Source organism: Urtica dioica, chromosome 10, assembly GCF_054948205.1.
Source record: "Urtica dioica subsp. dioica isolate 48M chromosome 10, U.dioica_male_clone48M_v1_H2, whole genome shotgun sequence".
NCBI classification, from domain to species: Eukaryota; Viridiplantae; Streptophyta; class Magnoliopsida; order Rosales; family Urticaceae; genus Urtica; species Urtica dioica.
In genome coordinates, this window is record NC_142765.1 from 2,608,721 (window position 1) to 2,633,183 (window position 24,463).

Genomic DNA, 24,463 nt, shown 5'->3' on the forward strand with positions numbered 1-24,463 from the left:
AATAAGAAATCAGCCTCCAACCAAATAACTTAATCTCTCTCAAGAACGAGAAGAGGTTAGGTTTCGGTGGAGCTTGCGTTTTTTTTACTCTTCTTGTTATTAAAGATATAATCACAATTGCTCCCGTTACGAGATCCAAATCCCGGGCCGTATCATAGCCATGACTATGCTTCTCCTAGAGCCACGTCATCGCCGGCGGAGATGAAGGTAATAATAATAATTCGTTGCAGCTATGGCGGTAAAATTTCACCTCGGCCTAGTGACGGAAAACTCAGCTACGTTGGAGGCGAGACTCACACTGTGCGTGTAAGGAAAGACGTCTCGTGGCGAGAACTCACCCAAGAGACCTTTTCTTCGATGTACGATAGCGAAACCCACGTCATCAAATATCTGCTTCCCGGGGATGACCTCGACGCCCTCGTCGCCGTGTCTTCTGACGAGGACGTGCAGCTCATGATGGACAAATGGGGCGAAATAGAAAACCGTGGGACTCGCCCGCGAAAAAGGCTTAGGATATTTCTGATTTCGATGAGCGATTTGGGTGATGATGATGCTCGGTTTGGGAGCGTGGACGGTTATTCAGAGAGATTTGGACACGGTTACCCAATTTTATTGAGCGGTAAGTTTCTATACTTCATTTCAAATTTGCTTAGTGTTTTTTTTAGAGTTAAATTATGTCATATTTATAACTAACTAAACTACTTAAACTAACAGATTTCAATCTTTTGTAAATTTTAAGTAAATAGCTAATGACATAACATTAATTTTTGTAAGTGTTATAGGGTATTTACGTTAATTTGGGTTGTAAATAACATTTCGTTTTCATTTACTAAAAACTTGCAATAAATAGCTAAATGAAAAAATTTTAATATTTCATATATGGTTGTATATATATATATACATATCTACTGGACCAAAATTATATTGTAAATGTACAACATTGAATCATGAAAAAGAACAAAAAAGTCTATTATTATAAAAGAAGGGGGCAATTAACGTCATTCTTGCTCATTTTTTAGAGGCTCATTCCATTGGCTCCAAAAACGTTTCCAACGCGCGTTTTGCGAGCTCCAAAAAAGCTTCAGAAGGAGTGGACGATCTCGATTGGGTACGCCTCAATCTTGCAGCATGAATATGGGCAATTATAAGTTACATATGGATTGGGATATCGCTCCTACTTCCTCTTACGCAAAAGTTTTTCGCTCAGTGCCTCTTTTTTGGTTGGCATTACTCGGCGTATTGCTTTGCTTCTTAGCAACCGCCTTCTTTCAGCTGACATAATATAATTTATTTATACAAAAAAATGGAATTGTAAAAATCAGATCTTTAATATTTATTGCATAGGTTTAGTGAGAATGTAATAAAATATAGGAGAAAATATCAACAATATCTCTTGTGTTTAATCGAAATGCGAGATTTATTCTTTCAGTTTTCAGAAATATCGTATATCTCCTCTCTAAAATAATATAAATGGCATACATCTTTTCGTTTATTTTTTTTTAAAATGAATTTTAAACTCCCAAAATGCTCTTAATGAAATAACTATTTATTTTTTATTTTATATATAAAAAATCAAATCATTTTTTTAATAGAAGTTAAGGATTTTTATTATAAAAAGAGGTTTTAATTTTTTTTTAATAAAATAGCAAAAAAATATTTATTTTTATTAAAGGCATTTTGGGAGTTAAATTTTTTTTAAAAATAAACGAAAAATGTGATATTTGCAATATAACATATTTTCAAGGGATGTATTTGTTATTTATATTAAAGTGGGAGGAGATGTCTGATATTTATGAAAACTGAGGGAATGAATCGCGCCTTTCAACTAAACAAAGTTGATATTGTTGATATTTTTCTTAAATATAGTGTGTGTATTGATTTTGAGGAGTTTTTATTTTTAGTTTTAACATATAATATATTACCGTAGTGTGTGTACGGTACATGTCTATGATCATTTGTTGAAATCCAATTGCAGACTAGCTTGGCAATAAATATATTATAACGCGGAGTATTTATTTACTTATTTTAATAACATGAGAATTTAATTAAGTATCACTTCAAAATCAAAATTAACTGACGAAGGATAATCTAGACTGTTCTCTTTCTCTTTTAAGCGGAAAAAAAAGGCTGTTCTCTGAATTGTAACATGAAATTTTAGACAGAAAAAACAAAAACAAAAATTATATTCTGCATGCTTTATTCATGGTATTAATCATGGATCAAATATATATTTGTAATTACTGAATCTGCGCAACTGTTTCAGAAAGTGTTTGTAACAGAAAGTGCGACAGTTGCTGAAATTTAGAGAAACAACAGATTAACGATATGAGTGCGGAATAATAAAGAGACACCAGAGTTGGTAACCCAGTTCGGCAATCCGTGCCTACGTCTTGAGGGTCTTTGCCCGGTGGAAAGCAGTTTACTATGATAACGTGGTACAATAAGGATTTACACTCAACGACTCCCTCGCTAGCTACCCAACCTACGTCTATCCTCTTCAACAGCAACTTAGGCTCCCCCTAAGCACGAGATCCCCTCGATTCCCACAGAATATCTCTCCCGAGACTTCTAAACGTGTTTCCCAACAAAAACAATTGAAAAACCTAACCTCTAGCTTCTAATACAATCACCCGTATATAGGCAACAAAGCAGAGGTAAAAGACACCTTAAAAGCTTGAACACAGGTCGTTCTAAGCTCAGCTAAACACTCAAATAAATCTCTCAAAAGGCGTGAGTGTAGAAGGTGAGGTGATGACCTATTTATATGAGAAAACTAGGTCAACACGAATCTTGAAGTCGGATTAGGAAGACCAGCCCATTATCTCATTAATCCATGCTGGAATCCTTCTTCAAGTCGGAGTAGCAAAGCCCAAAAGTCAATGGGTCGAGACTGTTATACAGGACTGTTACAACACAAACTGCGACACTTGTGACCGAAAATTGTAACAAAGCCCAACGCTATCCGATAATATATTCCACGATTCTATATTATTTTGCCAACATTAAATCGCCAATTAATGTAACAACAATCTCCCCCTTTGGCGTTTAAAGGCAAAACAGAATCGTACCTGTGACACTTGTGATGATGACGACGACGTCGAAGCTTCAACACCATTAGCAGAGTCACCAAGAGTCACATAATCTCCCCCTTTTTGCCATAAACATACCTCCAAATTTGAACAACCACCAAACAACAATTTTCTCCCCTTGAATATGATGCATCATCGTAGATCTCGTTTCATGTCGAAAAGAAGATATCACGGCGTCGGAGAAAACACGACCCAAGCTCAATAAAAAAGCTTCTAGCTCAATGAGTGTAGAAAAGAGCCGTTCATGGTGGTGTAAATCTACTCCGGAGGTGGAGAAAAACGTTGATTCATCGGAGAAGAAACCAAAAAGTCAATGGGCCGAGACTGTTATACAGGACTGTTACAACACAAACTGCGACACTTGTGACCGAAAATTGTAACAAAGCCCAACGCTATCCGATAATATATTCCACGATTCTATATTATTTTGCCAACATTAAATCGCCAATTAATGTAACAACAATATTTATATCATTATTATATCAATATAAAGCAATGGTTGGTATTATATATACCACACACACTTCTCGTTAATATTATTAGTCCAATTCTATTATTCCTATTTGTTACCAGAGCTATTGATAGATTTCAGCCCGTAATCCAAATTTCAACCGGATTCGCAAACACACCTGTTGTAAATAGATCGAACACTAATGAGGTTGTATTTGAACCAACTTGAAAATTAGGCAACACACAAACACAATCAAACCACAAACAAAAATAGAGAAATTTAAGGAAAAAAAAACACCGGAATATGTTGACGAGGTTTGGCGTTAATGAGCCTAATCTCCATGAACTCCTTCAGGTCAAGGACGTTCGATTTACACTAATCTGCAAGAACAATTACAATGTCTCCGATGATTATATAACTCTTCTCCAAGAGCAACACCAAATCCTCACGAAAAATCCTAAAAACCAAGGTTGTATCTTTTCCTGAGAATCACACTCATATTGTATTTTTCTTTGTTTTTATTATTTTTATCTTTTTTCCACTCTGATTTCTCTCGCCTACACATACCGTAAAAGTACACATATATATAGACTAAACCCATGAGTAACAGAATAACCGCTTCCAACTCCAAGCTTCAATCTCAGCCATACACGGTCTTCTAATCGTGACCACTCAATAGACCACGTCTGCAGCCAGAGCCGTCTCAACCTTTTCGGGGGCCTTGGGCAATCGATAAAAAAGGCTTTTTGTATAAAAATATTTTGTTAATATAAAAATTGAAAATATCTATTTATAATAATTCAAAATAAAAAATTAAGTACCAATTTCTGCTACAACTAAATTTAATTATGTCATTATTATATATTTTCCTTGCACATAATTAATATGTTTTTTTTATTAACATAAATTAAAAATTTAAACTTTATTATAAGTATTTACAATGCTCTCTAAAATTTATATGAAAATATAATATTAGGCTTAAAAAGATATCGACCGAGGCTTGTCAATCTTAAAACTGAAAAAATGTGCTTCTTTATTATTTGTTGAAAAAGCTTTTTTTTTTTTTATTATTTGTAGTAGCATGTCTAATTGTGTGTTTTACGTAGATTGTCACGATTTATTTCGTCTTATTCTAGAAGCAATACATAATATTTCTTTACATTTTTCGATTAATATATCGAATATGTGGGTTTTTTTCTTTATTTTTTTAATAGAAGTCTGTATGCTTTTTTCGTTTTATATTTTTAATAGAAATATGTGATCTTTCAAAAAAAGAAAAAAAAAACATGTGAGCTCCATTTGTAAAGAATACTGAATACTCATTGTTTTATTTCAAGTGAACATGGTAAAAAGTTCTGCTAAAGCAAATATATGCTCAAAGAAACATATGGGCTTAGCCAAATAACGGGCATGTGTCTGGAGGGGGCCTGGGTCGATTGCCCCACTCACCCCACCCTCCAGCCGGGCCTGCTTGCAACTCGATGTCAATCGTGACCCCTCAATAGACCATGTCAGCACTAGACTCCAGCTCGCACTTGCAGCTCGATGTCGTTCCTGCTCGCATTAGAAGATGTCGTTCCACATAACGTCTCACATAACGTGTGACACAAGGCTGGTGCTATAGTTTAATTTTCAACAATTTCCATCTTCAACTCCAGCAAAATGTCTTGTCCTTTCCCTTAGTGCATATATTTCCTTTCATTCCTAAATTCATTGTTCGATTTCACCATGTATCATTTAGCGAGCACTCTCAGCAATTTACGACAATGCTTAAACTTGTCAAGCGTCACAAATTTAGTGCACACATCTGCATGGTTATCATCTATACCCACTTTAACCATGTTGATTTTTCCTCATGAGACTCTCTCCCTGATAAAATGATATTTGATATCAACTTGTTTTGTCCTACCGTGGAACACATGATTTTTGCACAATGCAAAGCACTTTGACTGTCAAAGTAAACTATAACTGAGCCTTCATATAGCTTTGGCTCCCTCTTTCACTGCCTCTGTAGTAGGTATATACTCAGCTTTAATTGTAAATAAAGCACTGAAGGTTGTAGTTGCGACTTCCAATTGATACAGTTTCCATACAGCGAAAAGAAATAAAATGTCGTAGACTTCCTTGTATCTTTATCACGTGCACAGTCTAAATTAACATGGCCCTCAATCTCCACTTCTAAGCATGTCTTCATATATATCAGTCAAATATCAGTAGTAGCTCCAATGTACCTCGGTAACCACTTAATTGCAAGCCAGTGCTCTTTTCCAGAATTTGACATAAAACGACTTAGAGTACTGATGGCACGAGCTAAGTCTGGCCTAGTGTATATTATTGAGTACATCAATGATCCAACTGCACTAGAGTAAGGCACACTGCTCATTTACTCTTTGTCTGACTGAGTACTTGGACTATGAGCACTTGACAATTGGAAATGAGATCCAAGACGTTGTCTGACAGATTTTGAACCTCTCATAGAAAACTTGTCAATGAGATTTTTCGAGTAGTCTTTTTGAGACATTACACGACTTACATGATTTTGCTTATACCAAGAATCTTCTTAGCTTCACCGAGATCCTTCATGTCAAATTAAATACTCAAGTATTGTTTCAAGACTGAAAACTTGCTAATGGATTTGCTGATTAATAGCATGTCATCCACATACAGCAAGAAAAACACACAGTTGAGTACATCTTTACCCTTGAAGTACAAGCTGTTGTCGGTCGTTTTCGGAAAACCCGAGACGCCAAGAAGGCACGTCGCTCAAAGGGCCGATGGTCAGGCCGGAGGTCCTGAAGAGCGGCAAATCTTCAAGCCCTCGCCCAAACTCCTGACTCCTCGAGTCGAGCCTCGCTCCTCGAGTCGAGCCTTGAGTCAATCTCCTCGAGTCGAGCTTCGCCCCTAGAGTCGAGCCCTTAATTGTTCCTCGAGTCGAGCCTCAAGACATTCTCGAGTCACTCCTCGAGTCAAGTCGCTAGTCGCTCTCGTCGAGCCGAGCCTTGCTCCTCGAATCGAGTCGCTCTCGTCAAATGGAAAGCTTCATATTTCACGTGAGAGGAATGACATTCGAAGGCCCGCAAGAACCCGGCCAAGACGAGCCGTCCATCACGCACACAGCGCGCTACGCCGGCCGGCCGTGCAGCAGACGGCGCGCCGCGCCTGGTGACCCTCGCGCCGCGCCCCTTGCGCCGCGCGCGCCGTGCGCCTCCACTTGATGGCATGCGCGATCCTAGTCCCACATGGACAAAAAAGGGACCTTCTAAGGCTCCCAAACACCTATAAATACCCTCTCTCATTGAGGGGAAAATCCATCCCAAAATATCCAATAATTCTCTTCATCTCTTATCGACACGCTCGATTTCTCTGCTTCTCTGGATGCCACATTTGGCCTGAAGCAGGTTCTCTTCCCTCTCCCTCGTTCTCAAAGGTCCCGAAGCACTCACGGGAACTTCCCAGACGTCGCTCCCTTTGACCGAACGTTCTCCGGTGCTCAAGCACGCCCCTAGGGTTCTCAACTAGAGCTACCCTTGCGCGTCTAACACGCTAGACGCGTACGCGATCTCCGAAGTTCTGAGACGTTGCCGAGGACTCCTCGCGCCCCGTTTCCTTCGTCGAGCACGCCTCTTCGCCAAGGCTCCACGCCTCATACTGCGTCACACACGCTTGAACTACGTTCTGACCTGATCCCACGCACGGGTACGTAGGCAGCCGACAACCAAGGCACGGTCACTCCTCCTCCTCACCCCCTACCTCTCCCGAGAGGCGGGTTGATCGGAGAGAACCCTAGCTCGAGACTATCGAGTTCACACTCTTGGCCCGGGTGCGATCACTTGGTCCGGCCTTGGATCGAACCGCCCGAGGTTTTAAATAGTTGTTCATTTTCGTGCGACAACATTTTGGCGCTAGAAGGAGGGGTCTTCCCGACTTATTCAGCCCGAAATCTCTTCTATTCATCTTCTTCTTTTCTTCTGCAAACTCAACCTTCTCGAACTTGAGAGACGATGAGTAGCTAACCACCCGTACGTTCTGAGGGCGCAAACAACCCCGAAAACGTCGCTAAGACCAAGAAATACTTCTTGCGCTCCCGAGCGCATGGTGACGAAGAGTCGCTCCACGAAGAGAGCTCGACCCGCTCACCATCTCCATCTCCTGATAGCAGGGACAACCGCATCGTGGAGTTAGAGGAGAGTATCCGCCGACTGAAGGCGAAGAACGCGAGGTACCACAGCCGACTGGCTGCGAAGCAACCTATGCGTGACACGACGATCCCCAACGGGGATCCTGAGAACCTCAACGAGGAAAGCCGCGACCCTGATTATGAGGATACTGGTGACTCGGAGGATGTCGAGACTTCTCTCACGAAGGACGGGGGACTCCCCGCCGTGTTTGAAGCCGGTCCGTCGAATCCCCTACCCCGAACAGGCGATGCGCCGGTAACTTCTCAAGAGGGGAATTCCCGACGTTCGGCCCTCGACCGACTAGGTCCGAGGGAGAATGTTGCGGAAAGTCAGGGCGCGCGGAGAGCGCACCGCCGCAAGCAGAGCCGGCGCCTCCGTACGGCCAGCCCTGATCTTAGGGACCACCTCACTGCTCAACGCATTGGGCGTGGCAATGATCTGAGAGAGCGACTAAGCTCTAGACCCAACATCCCGCTGGCAGCCCCAACTAACGGGAACCGCCGCGCAGGACAGGGGTCTAACGAGAGGCTGCAGGTGACTCCTCCCGATCAAGGGGTTACTCCAACGACCGGTCTCGATGTGGTCACTATGATCCACAACCTTCGAAATGAGGTACGAGATCTCCGAGAATACGGAATAGGTGGAAGTGCCTACGGAGTCGTTGAGGAGAACTCATCGCCTTTCACTACTCAGATATTGGCTGAGGTTTGTACGGGGAATTTCAAGCTCCCGAACCTCGCTCCCTATGATGGGAAAGCAGATCATGCTTACCACATCCAGCACTATGAAACCTGGATGACGATGCAGGGTGTTTCTCCTGGTGCCATGTGCCAAGCCTTTAGTTTGACCCTCGCCGGACCCGGCTTTGAGTGGTTCAAAAACTTAAGACCAGGAAGCATCCACTCGTTCAAAGACCTGAAGGACATGTTCCTGGCGCGGTTCGCTACGTCTATGGTCCAAAAGAAGACCAAGATGTACCTGTGGTCAATCAGGCAAGAGAGTGGCGAGTCTCTTAGACGATACCTCGCCCGATTCACAGAAGAGTCAAACAAGGTCGACCGCTTTGACGACAGTGACGCAATTGCCGCTATCATAGAAGGCTTGCGCACGAGTGACTTCCTCAAGTCTGTCGTCGGCCGTGTCCCTTCCACCATGGCCGAGTTAATGACTCGAGCTAAGACCTTCATGGGAGTCGAAGACTACCTCGACGGCCGCAGGAGCACTAATCAAAGCTCTCGCCGCCGAGAAGAACCTAGCCGCGAGCAGAACGAACCTCGTAAAAGGCGAAACAAGGGGAACCGGGTTCCTAGCAACCAACCCCCTGTACCTCAGAAACCGCGACTTGCGGAAAACTTCAAAGGGTACTCGTCGTTCACGCCGCTGAACACGGCGCCGGAAAGGATCTTGGCTCTGGCACGTGACAAGTTCACCCCCCCGGCTCCAATGAAGAAGGACCCCGCAACTCGCGATCGGTCCAGGTATTGTGAGTTCCATCGGGAATATGGTCATTTGACCTCGGAATGCTACAACCTCAAAAGGCAAATCGAGGCTCTGATCCAACGGGGCGAGCTGAAGGAGTTCGTGTTGCGCATGATTGGCGCTGCGGGCCCCACCGCGAACAGACGGCAGTCTGGTCAAGGAGGAGGAGCAGCCGCCTCTGCCAACCAAACCCCGGCTACTGCCAACGCCAACCCACAACTGCACGTGGTAACCACCATACTGGGAGGTCCACAGGATGGGGATTCAGCCCGTCAACGGAAGAAATTCCTTAGGGCCGTGTCTCAGGAAGACGCTGCTATGCACGTCAACTTCACATATGAAGAACCTCCGTCCGTGCCTCACGAGACGATGTATTTCACCAATGAAGAGGCCAAGCGAGTTGTGCATCCGCACAATGACGCGATCGTGCTCAAAGCCCAAGTGGCCAATAACTTGGTGAAAAGGGTTCTCATCGATAACGGCAGCGCTGCCGACATAATTTTCAAGTCCACCCTAGAGCGCATGAAGCTCGGGGGGCTGCGCCCGACTCCGACCCAAACGCCATTGTTTGGGTTCACTGGGGAAAAGGTTATGATCGAGGGCATCATCGACCTGCCGGTCACCTTTGGGACCCCTGGAGGAATCGAAGCCGTTCACATGGTCCCATTCCTAGTGGTCGATCAAGAGTCGCCCTACAACTTAATCATCGGGCGACCCACGTTGAACCGGCTAAGGGCAATCACTTCCACATATCACCTACTGGTGAAGTTCCCCACCAAAGGGGGAATTGGCATCATGGCTGGAGACCAATCCCAAGCCAGAATATGCTACGTGCAAGGAGTTGATGGCAAGTCCGCGGGAAAAGCGGTCAACACAATCTTCCAACTGGAAGACGATTACCCATGCAACCTAAGGGATGCAAGGACGTTCGGAGAACTTGACCCCCGTGATGAAATCGAAAGACTTAAAGTAGAAACCTCCGATGATCTTGTGCCAATCGTCCTGGACGAGTCGAAGCCTGATCAAGTTGTAAAAATCGGCACCCGACTTCCACTCGCCATCAAAACTCAGCTTACCGCCTTCCTTAGGGAGTTCAAGAATGTTTTTGCATGGACTCATGCGGACATGCCCGGAATCGATCCCGAGGTAATAGTGCACCGACTGAACGACGACCCAAAGGTCGCCGAGAAAGTGCAGGCTAGACGAACGTTCAACCCGGAACGATACCTGGCCATAAATGAAGAGGTCGAGAAACTCCTCACCGCAAACTTCATTCGAGAGGCTAAGTACCCCAAGTGGGTCGCCAACGTGGTAATGGTAAAAAAGCCCAACGGGAAGTGGCGAATTTGTATAGACTACAAAGATCTTAACAAAGCCTGCCCTAAGGATTGCTTTCCACTCCCGCGCATCGAACAACTGGTGGACGCCACGGCCGGCCATGAACTCCTAAGCTTCATGGACGCCTATTCAGGCTACAACCAAATTCGAATGCACGAGCCCGATCAAATTAAGATGACCTTTGTCACTGATCGAGGTCTCTACTGTTACAAGGTCATGCCTTTCGGCCTTAAGAACGCGGGAGCAACATACCAACGCTTGGTAAATCGGATCTTCGCCGATCAAATCGGCAAGACGATGGAAGTGTACGTGGATGACATGCTCGTTAAAAGCCTACTGGCAACTAATCACGTACGCGACCTTAGGGAGATGTTCATAATCCTCCGCCAATATAAAATGAAGCTCAACCCCAACAAATGCGTATTTGGGGTTGAATCCGAAAAGTTCCTCGGTTATATCGTCAGCCGACGAGGCATAGAAGCGAACCCGGAAAAAATCAAGGCACTCCTTGAAATGAAGTCGCCGAGACGAGTCAAAGAAGTGCAAAGCCTGACCGGTCGGATTGCCGCTCTGACACGCTTCGTGTCTAAAGCCACCGACAAGTGTCAACCGTTCTTCAAAGCTCTGAAGAAGACGGACGGCTTTGAGTGGACGGACGAATGCGAAAGTGCCTTCCAAGAAATGAAGGCTTACTTTGGGTCCCCACCATTCCTCTCTAAACCGAAAGAGGGCGAGACGCTGTACGTGTATCTCGCCGTCTCTGAAAGAGCTGTAAGCGCCGTCCTTGTCCGCGAGGAGAACAAGGTCCAATGGTCAATCTACTACGTAAGCAAAGCCTTACTCGACGCGGAAACACGCTATACCGAGATTGAGAAACTTTCTCTGGCTCTCGTAACGGCAGCTAAGAAGCTACGACCGTACTTCCAAGCTCACCCAATTGCGGTGCGAACTGAGCATCCAATCGGTAAAGCTCTTCAAAAGGGAACGTCGACTCGCATGGCGATCTGGTCCCAAGAATTAAGCGAGTACGGGATTGAGTTCCACCCAAGAACGGCTATAAAGGGGCAGGCCTTAGCCGACTTCGTGGCAGAATTCTCCTACGCTCCCGATATGGGAAGAGCGGAAACTGACTTAAACGATAACGAGCTAACTCGGAAAAGGAAGGTAGACCCAACGGGTCCCATCTGGGAGTTATACGTAGACGGAGCATCTAATGCTCGGGGGGCTGGCGCCGGAATAATCCTGATTAACCCCGATGGGGAAAAGCTGCGATATGCCCTTCACTACGGCTTCCAAGCCTCCAACAATGAAGCTGAATACGAAGCGCTCATTGTAGGGATAGAGCTAGCACAGAAGCTCGGCTCTCATAACCTGCGAATACACTGCGACTCGCAGTTGATCGTAAACCAGGTTAAGGGAGATTACATCGCCAAGGAGCCCAACATGGTCGCGTACCTGGCTAAGACGAATTCCAAACTCGATGCCTTTTCTTGGTTCGAGATTCACCAAATCCCGAGAGAACAAAATTCGGAGGCTGACGCGCTTGCTCGCCTCGGATCTGGCATCGACGAAGACGGATTGGGGACCGTGCCCATTGAATCTCTCCCACGACCATCCGTCTCCCGAGACGAAGTCGGGACCATAGAAGTGGCATCTCAGCCCACTTGGATGGACTCAATTGTCGAGTTTTTGCGAAGAGGGGAACTCCCCGAAGACCGCAAGGAAGCCGATAAACTGAGGGCCTTAGCATCCAAATACACGCTCCGTGAGGGCACGCTCTATAAGCGCGGTTACTCGACACCGCTGCTCCGATGCCTCGATAGCGTTGAGTCGACCAAGGTCCTCCGCGAAATACATGAGGGCATCTGCGGAAACCACGCCGCTGGAACTTCCCTTGCGCTCAAAGCGCTTAAGCAAGGCTATTTCTGGCCTTCCATGAAGCGAGATGCTTGCGAATGGGCAAGGCGTTGCGACAAATGCCAGCGCTTCGCGGAAATTCCGCGACAGCCCCCGACCCCGTTAAGCAGCATCGTTGTCCCACGTCCCTTTGCTAAGTGGGGCGTGGACATCATTGGCAAGCTCCCTAGAGCGCCGAGGCAATACGAGTACGCCATTATCGCCATCGACTACTTCACTAAGTGGGTAGAGGCCGAGCCGCTTGCCAGAATAACTGAAGCAAACACGACGAACTTCATCTGGAAGAACATCATATGCAGGCACGGTATCCCCGCCTCGATTGTGACCGACAATGGGGCACAATTTGACAACGCGCGAGTAAGAGATATCTGCGATCAACTGAAGATCAGCAAGACCTTCTCCTCGCCGCGACATCCTCAGGCCAACGGCCAAGTCGAGGCAGTCAACAAGACTATCAAGAGCAACCTGAAAAAGAAGCTCGAAGACAAGAAAGGCGCCTGGGCCGATGAATTGCCATTCGTCCTATGGGCGTATAGGACAACCGCGCGAAACGCCACCGGCGAGACGCCATTCTCCCTTGCATATGGGGTCGAGGCCGTGGTTCCAATTGAAACCGAGATACCCACGTTCCGAGTCGACACGTTCGACGAAGCGGACAACAACGAGGCCATGCACCTTGAGTTGGACCTGATCGACGAAAAGAGGGTGGAAGCATTCAGGCGCCTCGCCGCACAGAAGCGCAAGGTCGAAAGATACTACAACTCCAAAATCAAAAGGCGAACCTTTGCCATCGGAAGCCTCGTCCTCAGACGAGTATTCCAAAACACACAAGTCTAAGGCGCAGGCATCCTAGGCCCGAACTGGGAAGGCCCTTACAGAGTCCGCAAAGTCATTCACGACGGGACATACTACATCGAGCACACGGACGGAACTCCGATTCGCCACCCGTGGAACGCGGAGCACTTGAGGCAGTACTATCAGTAGCTAGTGTCCCCCGCTTTTTATCGCTTTTATTTCTCATTTTCAATAAGGCCTACGAGCCAATGTTTTAGGATTTAAATTTTCTCGCAAGTTTTTCGCAAAAGTAATAAAACTCAAGTTTTCCGTTTCAATTTCGTTTTATGCAAGTTTTCTGGTTATCAACAATTAACTTATAACCCAAAAAACTTGGGGGGGCTAGCTATGGTAAGGAAACTCTCAAAAGAACACGCTCCACCAAAAAAATCGTAAGACGCGTAAAGGCGCAGCCCGTAAGACGCCTACATGGCGCAACCTAAGACGCCTACATGGCGCACGTAAGACGCATAAAGGCGCAGCCCGCAAGACGCCTACATGGCGCAACCTAAGACGCCTACATGGCGCACGTAAGTCGCGTAAAGGCGCAGCCCGTAAGACGCCTACATGGCGCAACCTAAGACGCCTACATGGCGCACGTAAGTCGCGTAAAGGCGCAGCCCGTAAGACGCCTACATGGCGCAACCTAAGACGCCTACATGGCGCACGTAAGTCGCGTAAAGGCGCAGCCCGTAAGAAGCCTACATGGCGCAACCTAAGACGCCTACATGGCGCACGTAAGTCGCGTAAAGGCGCAACCCGTAAGACGCCTACATGGCGCAACCTAAGACGCTTACATGGCGCACGTAAGTCGCGTAAAGGCGCAGCCCGTAAGACGCCTACATGGCGCACGTAAGTCGCGTAAAGGCGCAGCCCGCAAGACGCCTACATGGCGCAACCTAAGACGCCTACATGGCGCACGTAAGTCGCGTAAAGGCGCAGCCCGTAAGACGCCTACATGGCGCAACCTAAGACGCCTACATGACGCACGTAAGTCGCTTACATGGCGCAACCCAAGATGCCTCCATGGCGCGATTTGAGACGCCCACGTGGCACAATCCGGCACACGTAAGACACCTACGTAGCATGGCTGACTCGCAGTTGAAAATACTTAAGAACGCAAACCATCCAAGTGACTGGCGTGTTTGAAAAAGTATCCTGCCGAGATAAAAGGATGGACAAAATCATTGACACAAACAAGTGACCGTCCATGCATGCCATAAAAGATAAATGTGCGAAAACATTCATAAAAATAAATGAATAACTCCTCATAAAAGAAAGGGGCAACTGCCTCAAAACCGAGAAAGCATGCGCTAAGACAAGTGCGCTAAAGGGAAATATCCTAGTAAGCAAGCGCTAAGACAAGTGCGCTGAACGGAAAAACCTAAAAAGCACGCGCTAAAACATTTGCGCAGGAAAAATAAAGAAAGAAAACGGTCACTCGGCGGGATCGTCGCCCACAGGGTCGGCCCCGTCGAGTGGTGGGAAAAGCGAGTCGAAGAAGTCGAAGGTGACCCCCCGAGAAACATTCTCGGCAGCTGTGGCATCCCGACACTCCACCGCCGCTGCGTGCCTTGCCTCCTCGACTCCGACATCAAAGTCGTCCTGAAGGTCGGACGCAAGCTGCTCCGCCGCGGCTTTCTCCTCGGTGACCCGAACCACCTCCTCCGCCAAGGAGTCGCGCTTACGCTCCGCACGAACACGGGCAGCCTCACTCGATGTAAGCTGGCCCTGAAGAATGCCAACTTCTTCTGTGCGCGATTCCAACTGACGTCGAAGGTCCCGCGCTTCGCTCCGGAAGACCTCCGTCGACCGAGTCGCCACTTCAAGGGCTTGACGTTCCGTCGTTAGCTCCTCAGCCATCTTCGCCACCGCCGCCTGAGCACGGTCGCACTTGCCGCGGGTAACTCCCAATTCCACGCGAGCCTCCTGAAGCTGCTCGCGGAGACTCGCAAACTCCGCCTTTGAGTGAGAACCTCGCTCGGTGTGGGCCAGCTGAGACTTCGCTTGAGCAAGCTCCTCCTGGGCGCGACTCATCCGCCTAATGAGGTCGTGAAGGATCTTCTCGCCCCGGGTCGCTCGAGCAAGCACCTGAGAAGGCAAAAAGACAGTTTAGCAAAAGACAGATTCATCGCAAATGAGGCAAGGGAAACTCACTCTCTGTGCATCCGTAACGCCGTGACGAAAGAACTCTACGTCACTGCTGGCCACAACGCTCTTCCACATCTTCATCGAAGATTGAGCAAGGCCCAGGGAACATTCCCCCCTAACCTCCGCGGCCTCCACGTCGACCATCGAGTTCACGCGCTTAGAGTCCGAAGACGTGTCTGGCAAAGCCGAGGAGGAAGGTCGCTTCAAAGAAGCGCGAGGACCGTTCTCCGCCCGATGATCGGTATCGAGCCTCTCCCGTCCATCCCGCACAGCAATCCGACGACGAACCGCCGCCAACGACTTCGGGTCTCGAGAAGCCTTCGCTAGACGAGCCCGAGCCCTCGCCCTAGCCGAGGAGACTGCAAAAGCGACAAAGTCAAAACCCTAAGCTAAAAACAAAAGCAAGAAGTACGAAACGTCAACATACCTTGAGGATCGCCGCTCGAGAGAGATGATGCGGCACTCGGGGCACCCTCGGTCCGCTGAGGAAACGGCGGGAACCACCCAGTGGAAGCCATCAGCTCAGGAGAACGAAATCGTTCAACGGCTTTCCGAGCCTCCGACATTCCCCGGATCTCCTTCACAAAGTCGAGATCGTCGGCCCCCTCGTTAGCGGGAAACTCGGACAAGGGGCCGAACCGGAGCGGCGCGTCACCAAAAGCCTCCGCCGAGACCCACACCCACGGTCGTCGATTGTACTTCTCTGAATCGATGATCAGCTTAGTATTCCGTCGATCGCGGGTCACAAAGAAACTGGGTTGCCCGGGCGCAGGGAAGACCGCGATGAGATTGCGAAAATCACTCACGGTCATCACCCGCTCGGTCTGGCAATGCCACTCCATATGGCACATCGCCACTATGCGGTAGAATGCCGGGCTCATCTGACATGCGTGCACCCCCAGACGGGCGAGAAGCAGCTGAACGATGGGTTGAAACGGCAGCCGTAGCCCGCAGTTAAGACTCGCAACTGAAACTGCGGCAAAACCACGACGAGGCCGGAAAGGACGGTCGTCTTTTAAGGGACGGAGAAGCGCCACAGACGACGGAATGGCAAAAGCCTCCCGGAGACCGACGAATGTCCGGTAAGTGAGCGTTCTCGAAGCATCGACCCCCGAACAGTCGAAGTCCTCGGGAGCAGCAAGGCCCTCCTCGGGATACCACTCCGTCCTAGCGAGCGACCTCGCCGATACCAACGCCTCTGCGTCAGGGGTCCCGGGCTGAGGACCCCCTGACTCCACGGAAGGGCTCCTGCCCTCCGATACAGCCGCAGCAGCCGCCGGCGGCACCTCGGGACACTCCGACGCAAGGCCTTCGGCCCCCGGACATGCCTCTGACTCACCTCCGGGATCTTCAGACTCGGGACCAAAGTCGTCCACGCAGTCTATCTCGTCGAGAACCGACTCTAGCGGAGTCACCGCATCCGCATCCGTAACATCTCCCGGCACGCCTTGAAAGCCCAAGTCAGGCTGCGGCACGTCGAGGCGGACTTTGCCGCGGACCCCCCGCCAACTAAGTTGATCACGAGGCGAGGGGCAGGCTCCCCGAACGCGAGACGATCAAACTCCCCACCTGTACCGCACCCAGTTGACGCGCACTCTTCGAGAGGCTGAGCAGCGGGCACAGTCGCACCCAGCTCGCCTTCCTCCAACCACTGCTCTACTCCGCTTGGATTTTCTTCCACGTGCAGAGGAACTTCCCTTAAACCCGCGAAGAGATCATCCTCTGCGTGTTCAAAACCCTGAAACAAGAGAGAGAAATCAATCTCGGGACTCTCAACTGAGAAAAGGGGAGGGACACTCATAATGCAAGCGTAAAAAAGAAAACAAGCGTAGAGAAAAGAGAAGAAATAAAGTGAGGAATAAAGGGAAGGGGGGGTCTATTTATAGACTTCTAGGGGGGTAGGAGTCGAAATCCTACTCCCACAAGGGTCAAATTCGGAGTAGAAACTCCAAAAAGTCGGAGTTCTCCCGCGCGAAGCGAACCAGCCCCGCGCACGGGGCGCGCCGCGCGGGTCATGCAACACAGACCGCGCGCCGCGCGGCCCCCTGAAAAAAAAAAAAAAAAAAAAAGGAAAAAGAAAAGAGAAGAGGAAAAAATTTTCCTCGGGGCCACAAGGCACGGGAAACATTCTCCTCAAACACCCAACTAGAAGAACAAAAAGTTCATCGCTGGGACGCCTCCCGAACGACGAACTTGGGGGGCTAATGTTGTCGGTCGTTTTCGGAAAACCCGAGACGCCAAGAAGGCACGTCGCTCAAAGGGCCGATGGTCAGGCCGGAGGTCCTGAAGAGCGGCAAATCTTCAAGCCCTCGCCCAAACTCCTGACTCCTCGAGTCGAGCCTTGAGTCAATCTCCTCGAGTCGAGCTTCGCCCCTAGAGTCGAGCCCTTAATTGTTCCTCGAGTCGAGCCTCAAGACATTCTCGAGTCACTCCTCGAGTCAAGTCGCTAGTCGCTCTCGTCGAGCCGAGCCTTGCTCCTCGAATCGAGTCGCTCTCGTCAAATGGAAGGCTTCATATTTCACGTGAGAGGAATGACATTCGAAGGCCCGCAAGAACCCGGCCAAGACGAGCCGTCCATCACGCACACAGCGCGCTACGCCGGCCGGCCGTGCAGCAGACGGCGCGCCGCGCCATACAGGCGCGCGCCGCGCGCTCCATGCGCCGCGCGACCTGCGCCGCGCCTGGTGACCCTCGCGCCGCGCCCGGTGACACGCGCGCCGCGCCCCTTGCGCCGCGCGCCGCGCGTTGTGCGCCGCTCTTTGTGCGCCGCGCGCGCCGTGCGCCTCCACTTGATGGCATGCGCGATCCTAGTCCCACATGGACGAAAAAAGGACCTTCTAAGGCTCCCAAACACCTATAAATACCCTCTCTCATTGAGGGGAAAATCCATCCCAAAATATCCAATAATTCTCTTCATCTCTTATCGACACGCTCGATTTCTCTGCTTCTCTGGATGCCACATTTGGCCTGAAGCAGGTTCTCTTCCCTCTCCCTCGTTCTCAAAGGTCCCGAAGCACTCACGGGAACTTCCCGGACGTCGCTCCCTTTGACCGAACGTTCTCCGGTGCTCAAGCACGCCCCTAGGGTTCTCAACTAGAGCTACCCTTGCGCGTCTAACACGCTAGACGCGTACGCGATCTCCGAAGTTCTGAGACGTTGCCGAGGACTCCTCGCGCCCCGTTTCCTTCGTCGAGCACGCCTCTTCGCCAAGGCTCCACGCCTCATACTGCGTCACACACGCTTGAACTACGTTCTGACCTGATCCCACGCACGGGTACGTAGGCAACCGACAACCAAGGCACGGTCACTCCTCCTCCTCACCCCCTACCTCTCCCGAGAGGCGGGTTGATCGGAGAGAACCCTAGCTCGAGACTATCGAGTTCACACTCTTGGCCCGGGTGCGATCACTTGGTCCGGCCTTGGATCGAACCGCCCGAGGTTTTAAATAGTTGTTCATTTTCGTGCGACAACACAAGCAATGATCATAAGAACTCCTGTTGAACCCTTACTTGATCACAAATTTATCAAAACGCTTGTACCATTGTCTAGGTGATTTCTTGAGCCCATGCAGAGCCTTTTTCAATAAACATACATGATCCTTGTCTTTATGAACTTCAAACCCCTCTAGCTGCTCCATGTAGATGACTTCTTCAAGGTCTCCATGCAAGAAAGTTGTCTTTACATCTATTTGGTGAAGTTCCAAGTTGAACTGAGTGACCAAAGCTAGCAAAATTCTCATAGTCTTGTACTTGACCATAGGTGTGAAAATCTCAGTGTAGTCAATGCCCTTCACCTGAGTTAAAACCTTAGCTACCAGGCTGGCTTTATACCTCATAGACTTGACCCCTCCTTGATCTTGTATAACCATCTGCATGAAACTGGCTTCTGATCCCTTGGCCTATTGATAGTGATCCACGTGTGATTTCTTTACAGAGGATTCATTTCCTCTCTCATAGCTTTAATCTACATATCTTGGACTCGGTGACACTCACAGCTTCTTTGTAGTACATAGGCTCCTTCATCTCAATCTCCAAGGCTCCGTTTGGAACCCGGAAAATAGGAGGGATAGGAAAATGGAAATCTCTCATATTTTACTTAGGTTGTTTGGATTGAGAAAAATAGGGTGGAAAAAAAATATGATGGAAAATGTGAGGGAAAATGTATAACTAAAATGAGAATTTCATTTTCCTTCGAAAATCAAATGGAAAATGAGAATCTCTCCAAATTTGTCTATGATGGGATCACATTTGTGCGTGTCGTCCAGGGACCGAGCCAGAAAAGCTAAATAGGGGGGGCTTATTTGAAAAAAAATTATTTAGAGGGGCTAATTAAAAAAATAAAATTCATGGTAAAAAGAATTTTTTTAAAAAAAAATGAGTCAAAAGTGTAAATTCTTAGAGTAAAAAATGTAAAACTTTTTTAAAATGGGCAAAAAATGTAAATAAAAAATATTTGAGGGGGACTAATTAAAAAAATTCATGGTAAAAATGAATTTTTTTAAAAAAATGGGTCAAAAGTGTAAATTTTTTAGGGTAAAAATGTAAAACTTTTAAAAAATGGGCAAAAAATGTAAATAAAAAAAATTAAGGGGGGGTTAATTAAAAAAAATTCATGGTAAAAATGAATTTTTTTAAAAAAATATGTGTCAAAAGTGTAAATTTTTTAGGGTAAAAATTGTAAAACTTTTTAAAAATGGACAAAAAATGTAAATAAAAAAAACTTGAGGGGGGCCCACTCTTGACCTGAGTTAGCTCCGTCCCTGGTCTCATCGTTACTTTCCCGTCAAGTTTCTCTCATATTTTCCATAACTTCCAAACACAATTAGAATTTTGACTTTTTCTATTATTTTCTCTCACATTTTCATTTTCTCTATAATTTTCACTTTCTCTCTTATTTTTCGGGTTCCAAACGGAGCCTAAAGCTAAAGTGAAAGTATAGACTAGTAGCTCAGAGCACACATTGTAACCATATCTCTGAGTAGGCTTAGGGACTCTCTTGATTCTGTCTCTAATGAGCTTATAATAGTAAGTAGCATCTTGACTCTCGGCTTGATGCTCTTAACTTTAGTTGTTCTGTGGTTGAACTTTTGGCTCACTCTCATGATGGTGAAGATTGTGCTCAGGTTTTGGAGCACAAGTATTATTCTCCTGCTCTATCTGATCCAATTCATCTTCAATTTGCTCCACCTTATAAGATACATCACTCTCTAATTGTAGCTCAATAATAGTCTCAATAGTGCTTCTGGTGCTATTTTATGAATTTGTTGTACTTGTCTCAACTTTTTCTCTAAAACATGGAAACTCAAACCTCACTAAATACCACATCCCTACTGGTAATGTTCTTGAACCCAGAGCCTTCTCTCACCCATAACACATACCCTTTGCACCCTGTGTATATCCTAGAAAGATGCATTTGAGAGATCTAGGTTCAAGTTTTCCTATGCTTTGATGTCCATAAGCTGCACACCCAAAGGTTCTTAGGTTGCTAAGATTAGGAGGTTTGTTGGGCCACACTTCTTATGGGATTTTGAAATCTGAGACACTAGAGGGACATCTATTGACTAGATAAGCAGCAATAACTATAACTTTACCCTCAAAAGGCTTTTGACAAACCAGAGCTAAACAACATACACATGGCTTTGTTCAAAAGGGTTCTATTCATTCTCTCAGCTACCCCATTCTGTTGAGGAGTCAATCTAATAGTTCTTTGTCTGTGGATACCTAGCTTGGCACAAAAACTATTGAACTCCTCGCTACAAAACTCATGACCATTATTAGTTCTAAGGGTTTTGACTTTCCTATATGTTGGGTTTTCTAAAAGAGTATGCCACGGCTTGGCTCTTATGCTTCAACATATATCCACACCTCTCTAGTAAAATCATCAATAATAGAAAAAGAAATAGAAGTTTCATCCATGTGTAGATACCTTGGCTGAGCCCCATAAGTCAAAATGAATTAATGTACTCAAGTGCATGTTTTGACTGTTATTTATATATTATTTATATAATATAATATAATAAGTGACAATGTTAAGTGCCTATTCATTTTAGTGGTGACTATTTGTAATCCAATAAGTTTACGACAATTATAGACAGTTATATGTTGGTAAATAAAAATTACCTATTAGTATAATCGGTGCAATCTTGAATGAATTCGATTATATTAATTTCCTCTAAAATTATTTTCCTTGATTTTCTCGTATGTATCGCAGTTCAAAGTATGTTTGTTTAATTTTCGCAGGCAGAGAATTAGCAATAATCAAAGTACAAAGAGAAATTTGCGTTAAAAATTACTCAAATATATAACTTCCGAAAATAGAAACTGAAAAGCAGTTGTGATTCTCAATGATGCATCTTCTCAATTAAACACGCTTTTGGGATAGTATTTTTAAAAAAAAAAAAAAAAAGCTCTTCTCAATCACCAACCTCTCAAACAATCTTCATTTATTAACCATTTTTGTAAACTTTTTGTATGTATCAATTTTTAAGATTTTTTAAGACCGTCAAAACCGCTTTTTTCAAACCGTTTTGCGTCGCTTCCAGTAAAAAATCGTTTTTCCTTACCCATTTTATTTCATTATTTTTCAGACTCAAAGTATTAATGTGACTAACAAACCAAAACCTACCAACACGAACAAACATGTCTTCTTCTTCATCATCATCCAGGTTAGCTTTGATGATTTTGACATTAACTTTTTTTGGCATGAACGGCAGTGACACAAAGTGAGAAAGAAACAGTTATCGAAATGAAATATACTAATTTAATTCAGAAAAAAATAGCGTACAATTGGTGTTTTAAAGAGGGAGTGTTTTTATTTATAATTTTTGGGAGACATTACATATTTATAAAAATTACGAGCATTGTTTACGAGATAGATAAACTAAAAGATACAAGTATTTTAATAGTTATGAGTGTCACATTTATTCTGATTAGACTTGCTTCATTCTACTTTCCAGCAATTTAGGAACCACTCCTTATTCCTTTGATACAAGAAACAATATTTCTGCATTTATATTCATTTATGTAGAAATTTAAAGTAATTATATAATAACAAGACGACAACTTGTATTAACAAGACAACAACCTGTAGTAATTATATAATAATTCTGATTTTTGTTTCTCTATACTATAAAATAAATCTGATATTGGGTCTATGGTTACATTCTCCCAAAAAAAAAAAAATTGGTCTAAGTATTAAATAAGCTATATTGCTCTATGCATGTGTTTAAATGATTTGTCTATTTATCACCAGTTTTAATGAATTGCTAATGAAATGTGCATGCCACTTTTTTTTTTAATTTCCACAGTTCGTCACGTCTTCCAATAGTTCAAACGACGAAGACGAAAACGAAGTTGTCGAAAAACTGATCCCTAAACTAAATCCGAGCGACCGTCAATATACAACGAAATTATCAATCGTCGAAAATCAAAGTCCGAAGAAAAATAGAGACACGAGAGCCAAACACCAAAACATGGTTTTGATTTATTCCAAGGTTAGCGCTTTCAAACAGCATCGTTTGCTTTTAAATAAAAAAAATACAATCGTAAAACCATTCTTTTTTTAATAGGCAAACAAGATATGGGCGACAATATTCAATCACGACATCAAGCCTCTCCAAGATACTCTAAAATTAGGAAAAACATATAATATTTCAAATGCAATAGAAGAGAAACCCGCATTCAATGTACATGGAACAGACACTCATTTTACGTTTAGAAGAAGTACAATTGAAGAAGTGCAAGAAGACAACATAGCAATGGTTAAAGAATAGTACAATTTCACGTCACTCGACTTGTGCAAGAATTTCATCGATGCAGAAACTGATTTGAGTATGTATTTTATTATAATTATAAATTGTTACTTTATATATTCAAAATAAAGTGTCACTTTGTCTTATTTTTATGCTATCTCCTTAACATAATTTTTTTGCAGACGTCCTAAGCATCGTCATACACGTTTCGAAACAAGATCTAAAAAACAACATAGAATTTTGTCTTATACATTTATTGATCACATGTTTTTTTGAATTGCAATTCCCATTAGTACTCCTTATTCATTAATATTTTTAACACTTTAAATTATTTTTCTCAGCTTTGAAGTAATCAAATTAGCGTTGTGGCATAATTTTGCAACAAATGAAACAAACCTTATTTCATTTATGAAGAAGACCAGGCCGGTTATTGCTGGAATGAATTTGAAAGCCAAAAACTATCAAGGTAAATTCTTTTTTCTTAAGCTTTACTCAAATTTCTCACCATATTTGAAATTGCACTGATTAACATGGTTTCACAATTTATAGAGATTAATACACTCTAATCACTATTTTCCTGAAATATAGAACATATTCGAATTCATATTCTTTCCATGAAATTTGTAATTAGAATAAGTGTTGCCTGACTATTTCTTGCATTTCTGTGATTCGGTTTTTTAACATAAATATATATATATATATATATATATATATATATATATATATATATATGTATGTATAAGTATAACATGTGGGTGGTGAATTTGTTTGATGGTGATAGTCTTTGGATTTTTAGTTGTCATTCATGGCAGTGGTGAACACATTTGTGTACTTGGCTACGATCAAAGAATTGTACAAGAGAGCAATACACGCAGCCGTGGCTATCCTCATTGCTGTCACGGCTATAACCAAGGCCACCATGTATTCTTTGGCTATCCTCACTGCTGTCGCGGCTATAACTAATGCCATCATGTATTGTTTTTTTTATTATTATGCACTCGACAACTATAAGTGTTCTTATTTCTTTTCTTCCTCTTCTGACAGGTCATCGAACATTATTCTGATGATTGAGATTGGAAGTTGTGGTCTACTCGTTGGGGTCTTGTGGAGTATTCCACGAAGCTTAGATCAATCTCTCTCATCATCGGAGTCTACTTAAGCACGCTTCAAAGCTCTCTCTCTCTCTCTCTCTATCTATCTCTCTCTCTCTCTCTCTCTCTCTCTAAACGGTTGTTGATTGTGCAATCATTTTTTTTTTCTCTAGCTGATTGACATA

General features: G+C 45.2%; 1 protein-coding gene across 1 annotated transcript; it reads left to right on the plus strand.

Moving 5' to 3' along the window:
- Positions 1-201: 201 nt before the first annotated feature.
- On the plus strand, positions 202-1,132 carry LOC149383036 (RAF-like serine/threonine-protein kinase 20). Its single transcript, XM_089627665.1, has 2 exons — positions 202-619; positions 1,020-1,132. The coding sequence occupies exons 1-2, from the start codon at positions 202-204 to the stop codon at positions 1,130-1,132; spliced, it is 531 nt and encodes a 176-aa protein (XP_089483791.1).
- The last annotated feature ends 23,331 nt before the right edge of the window (positions 1,133-24,463 follow it).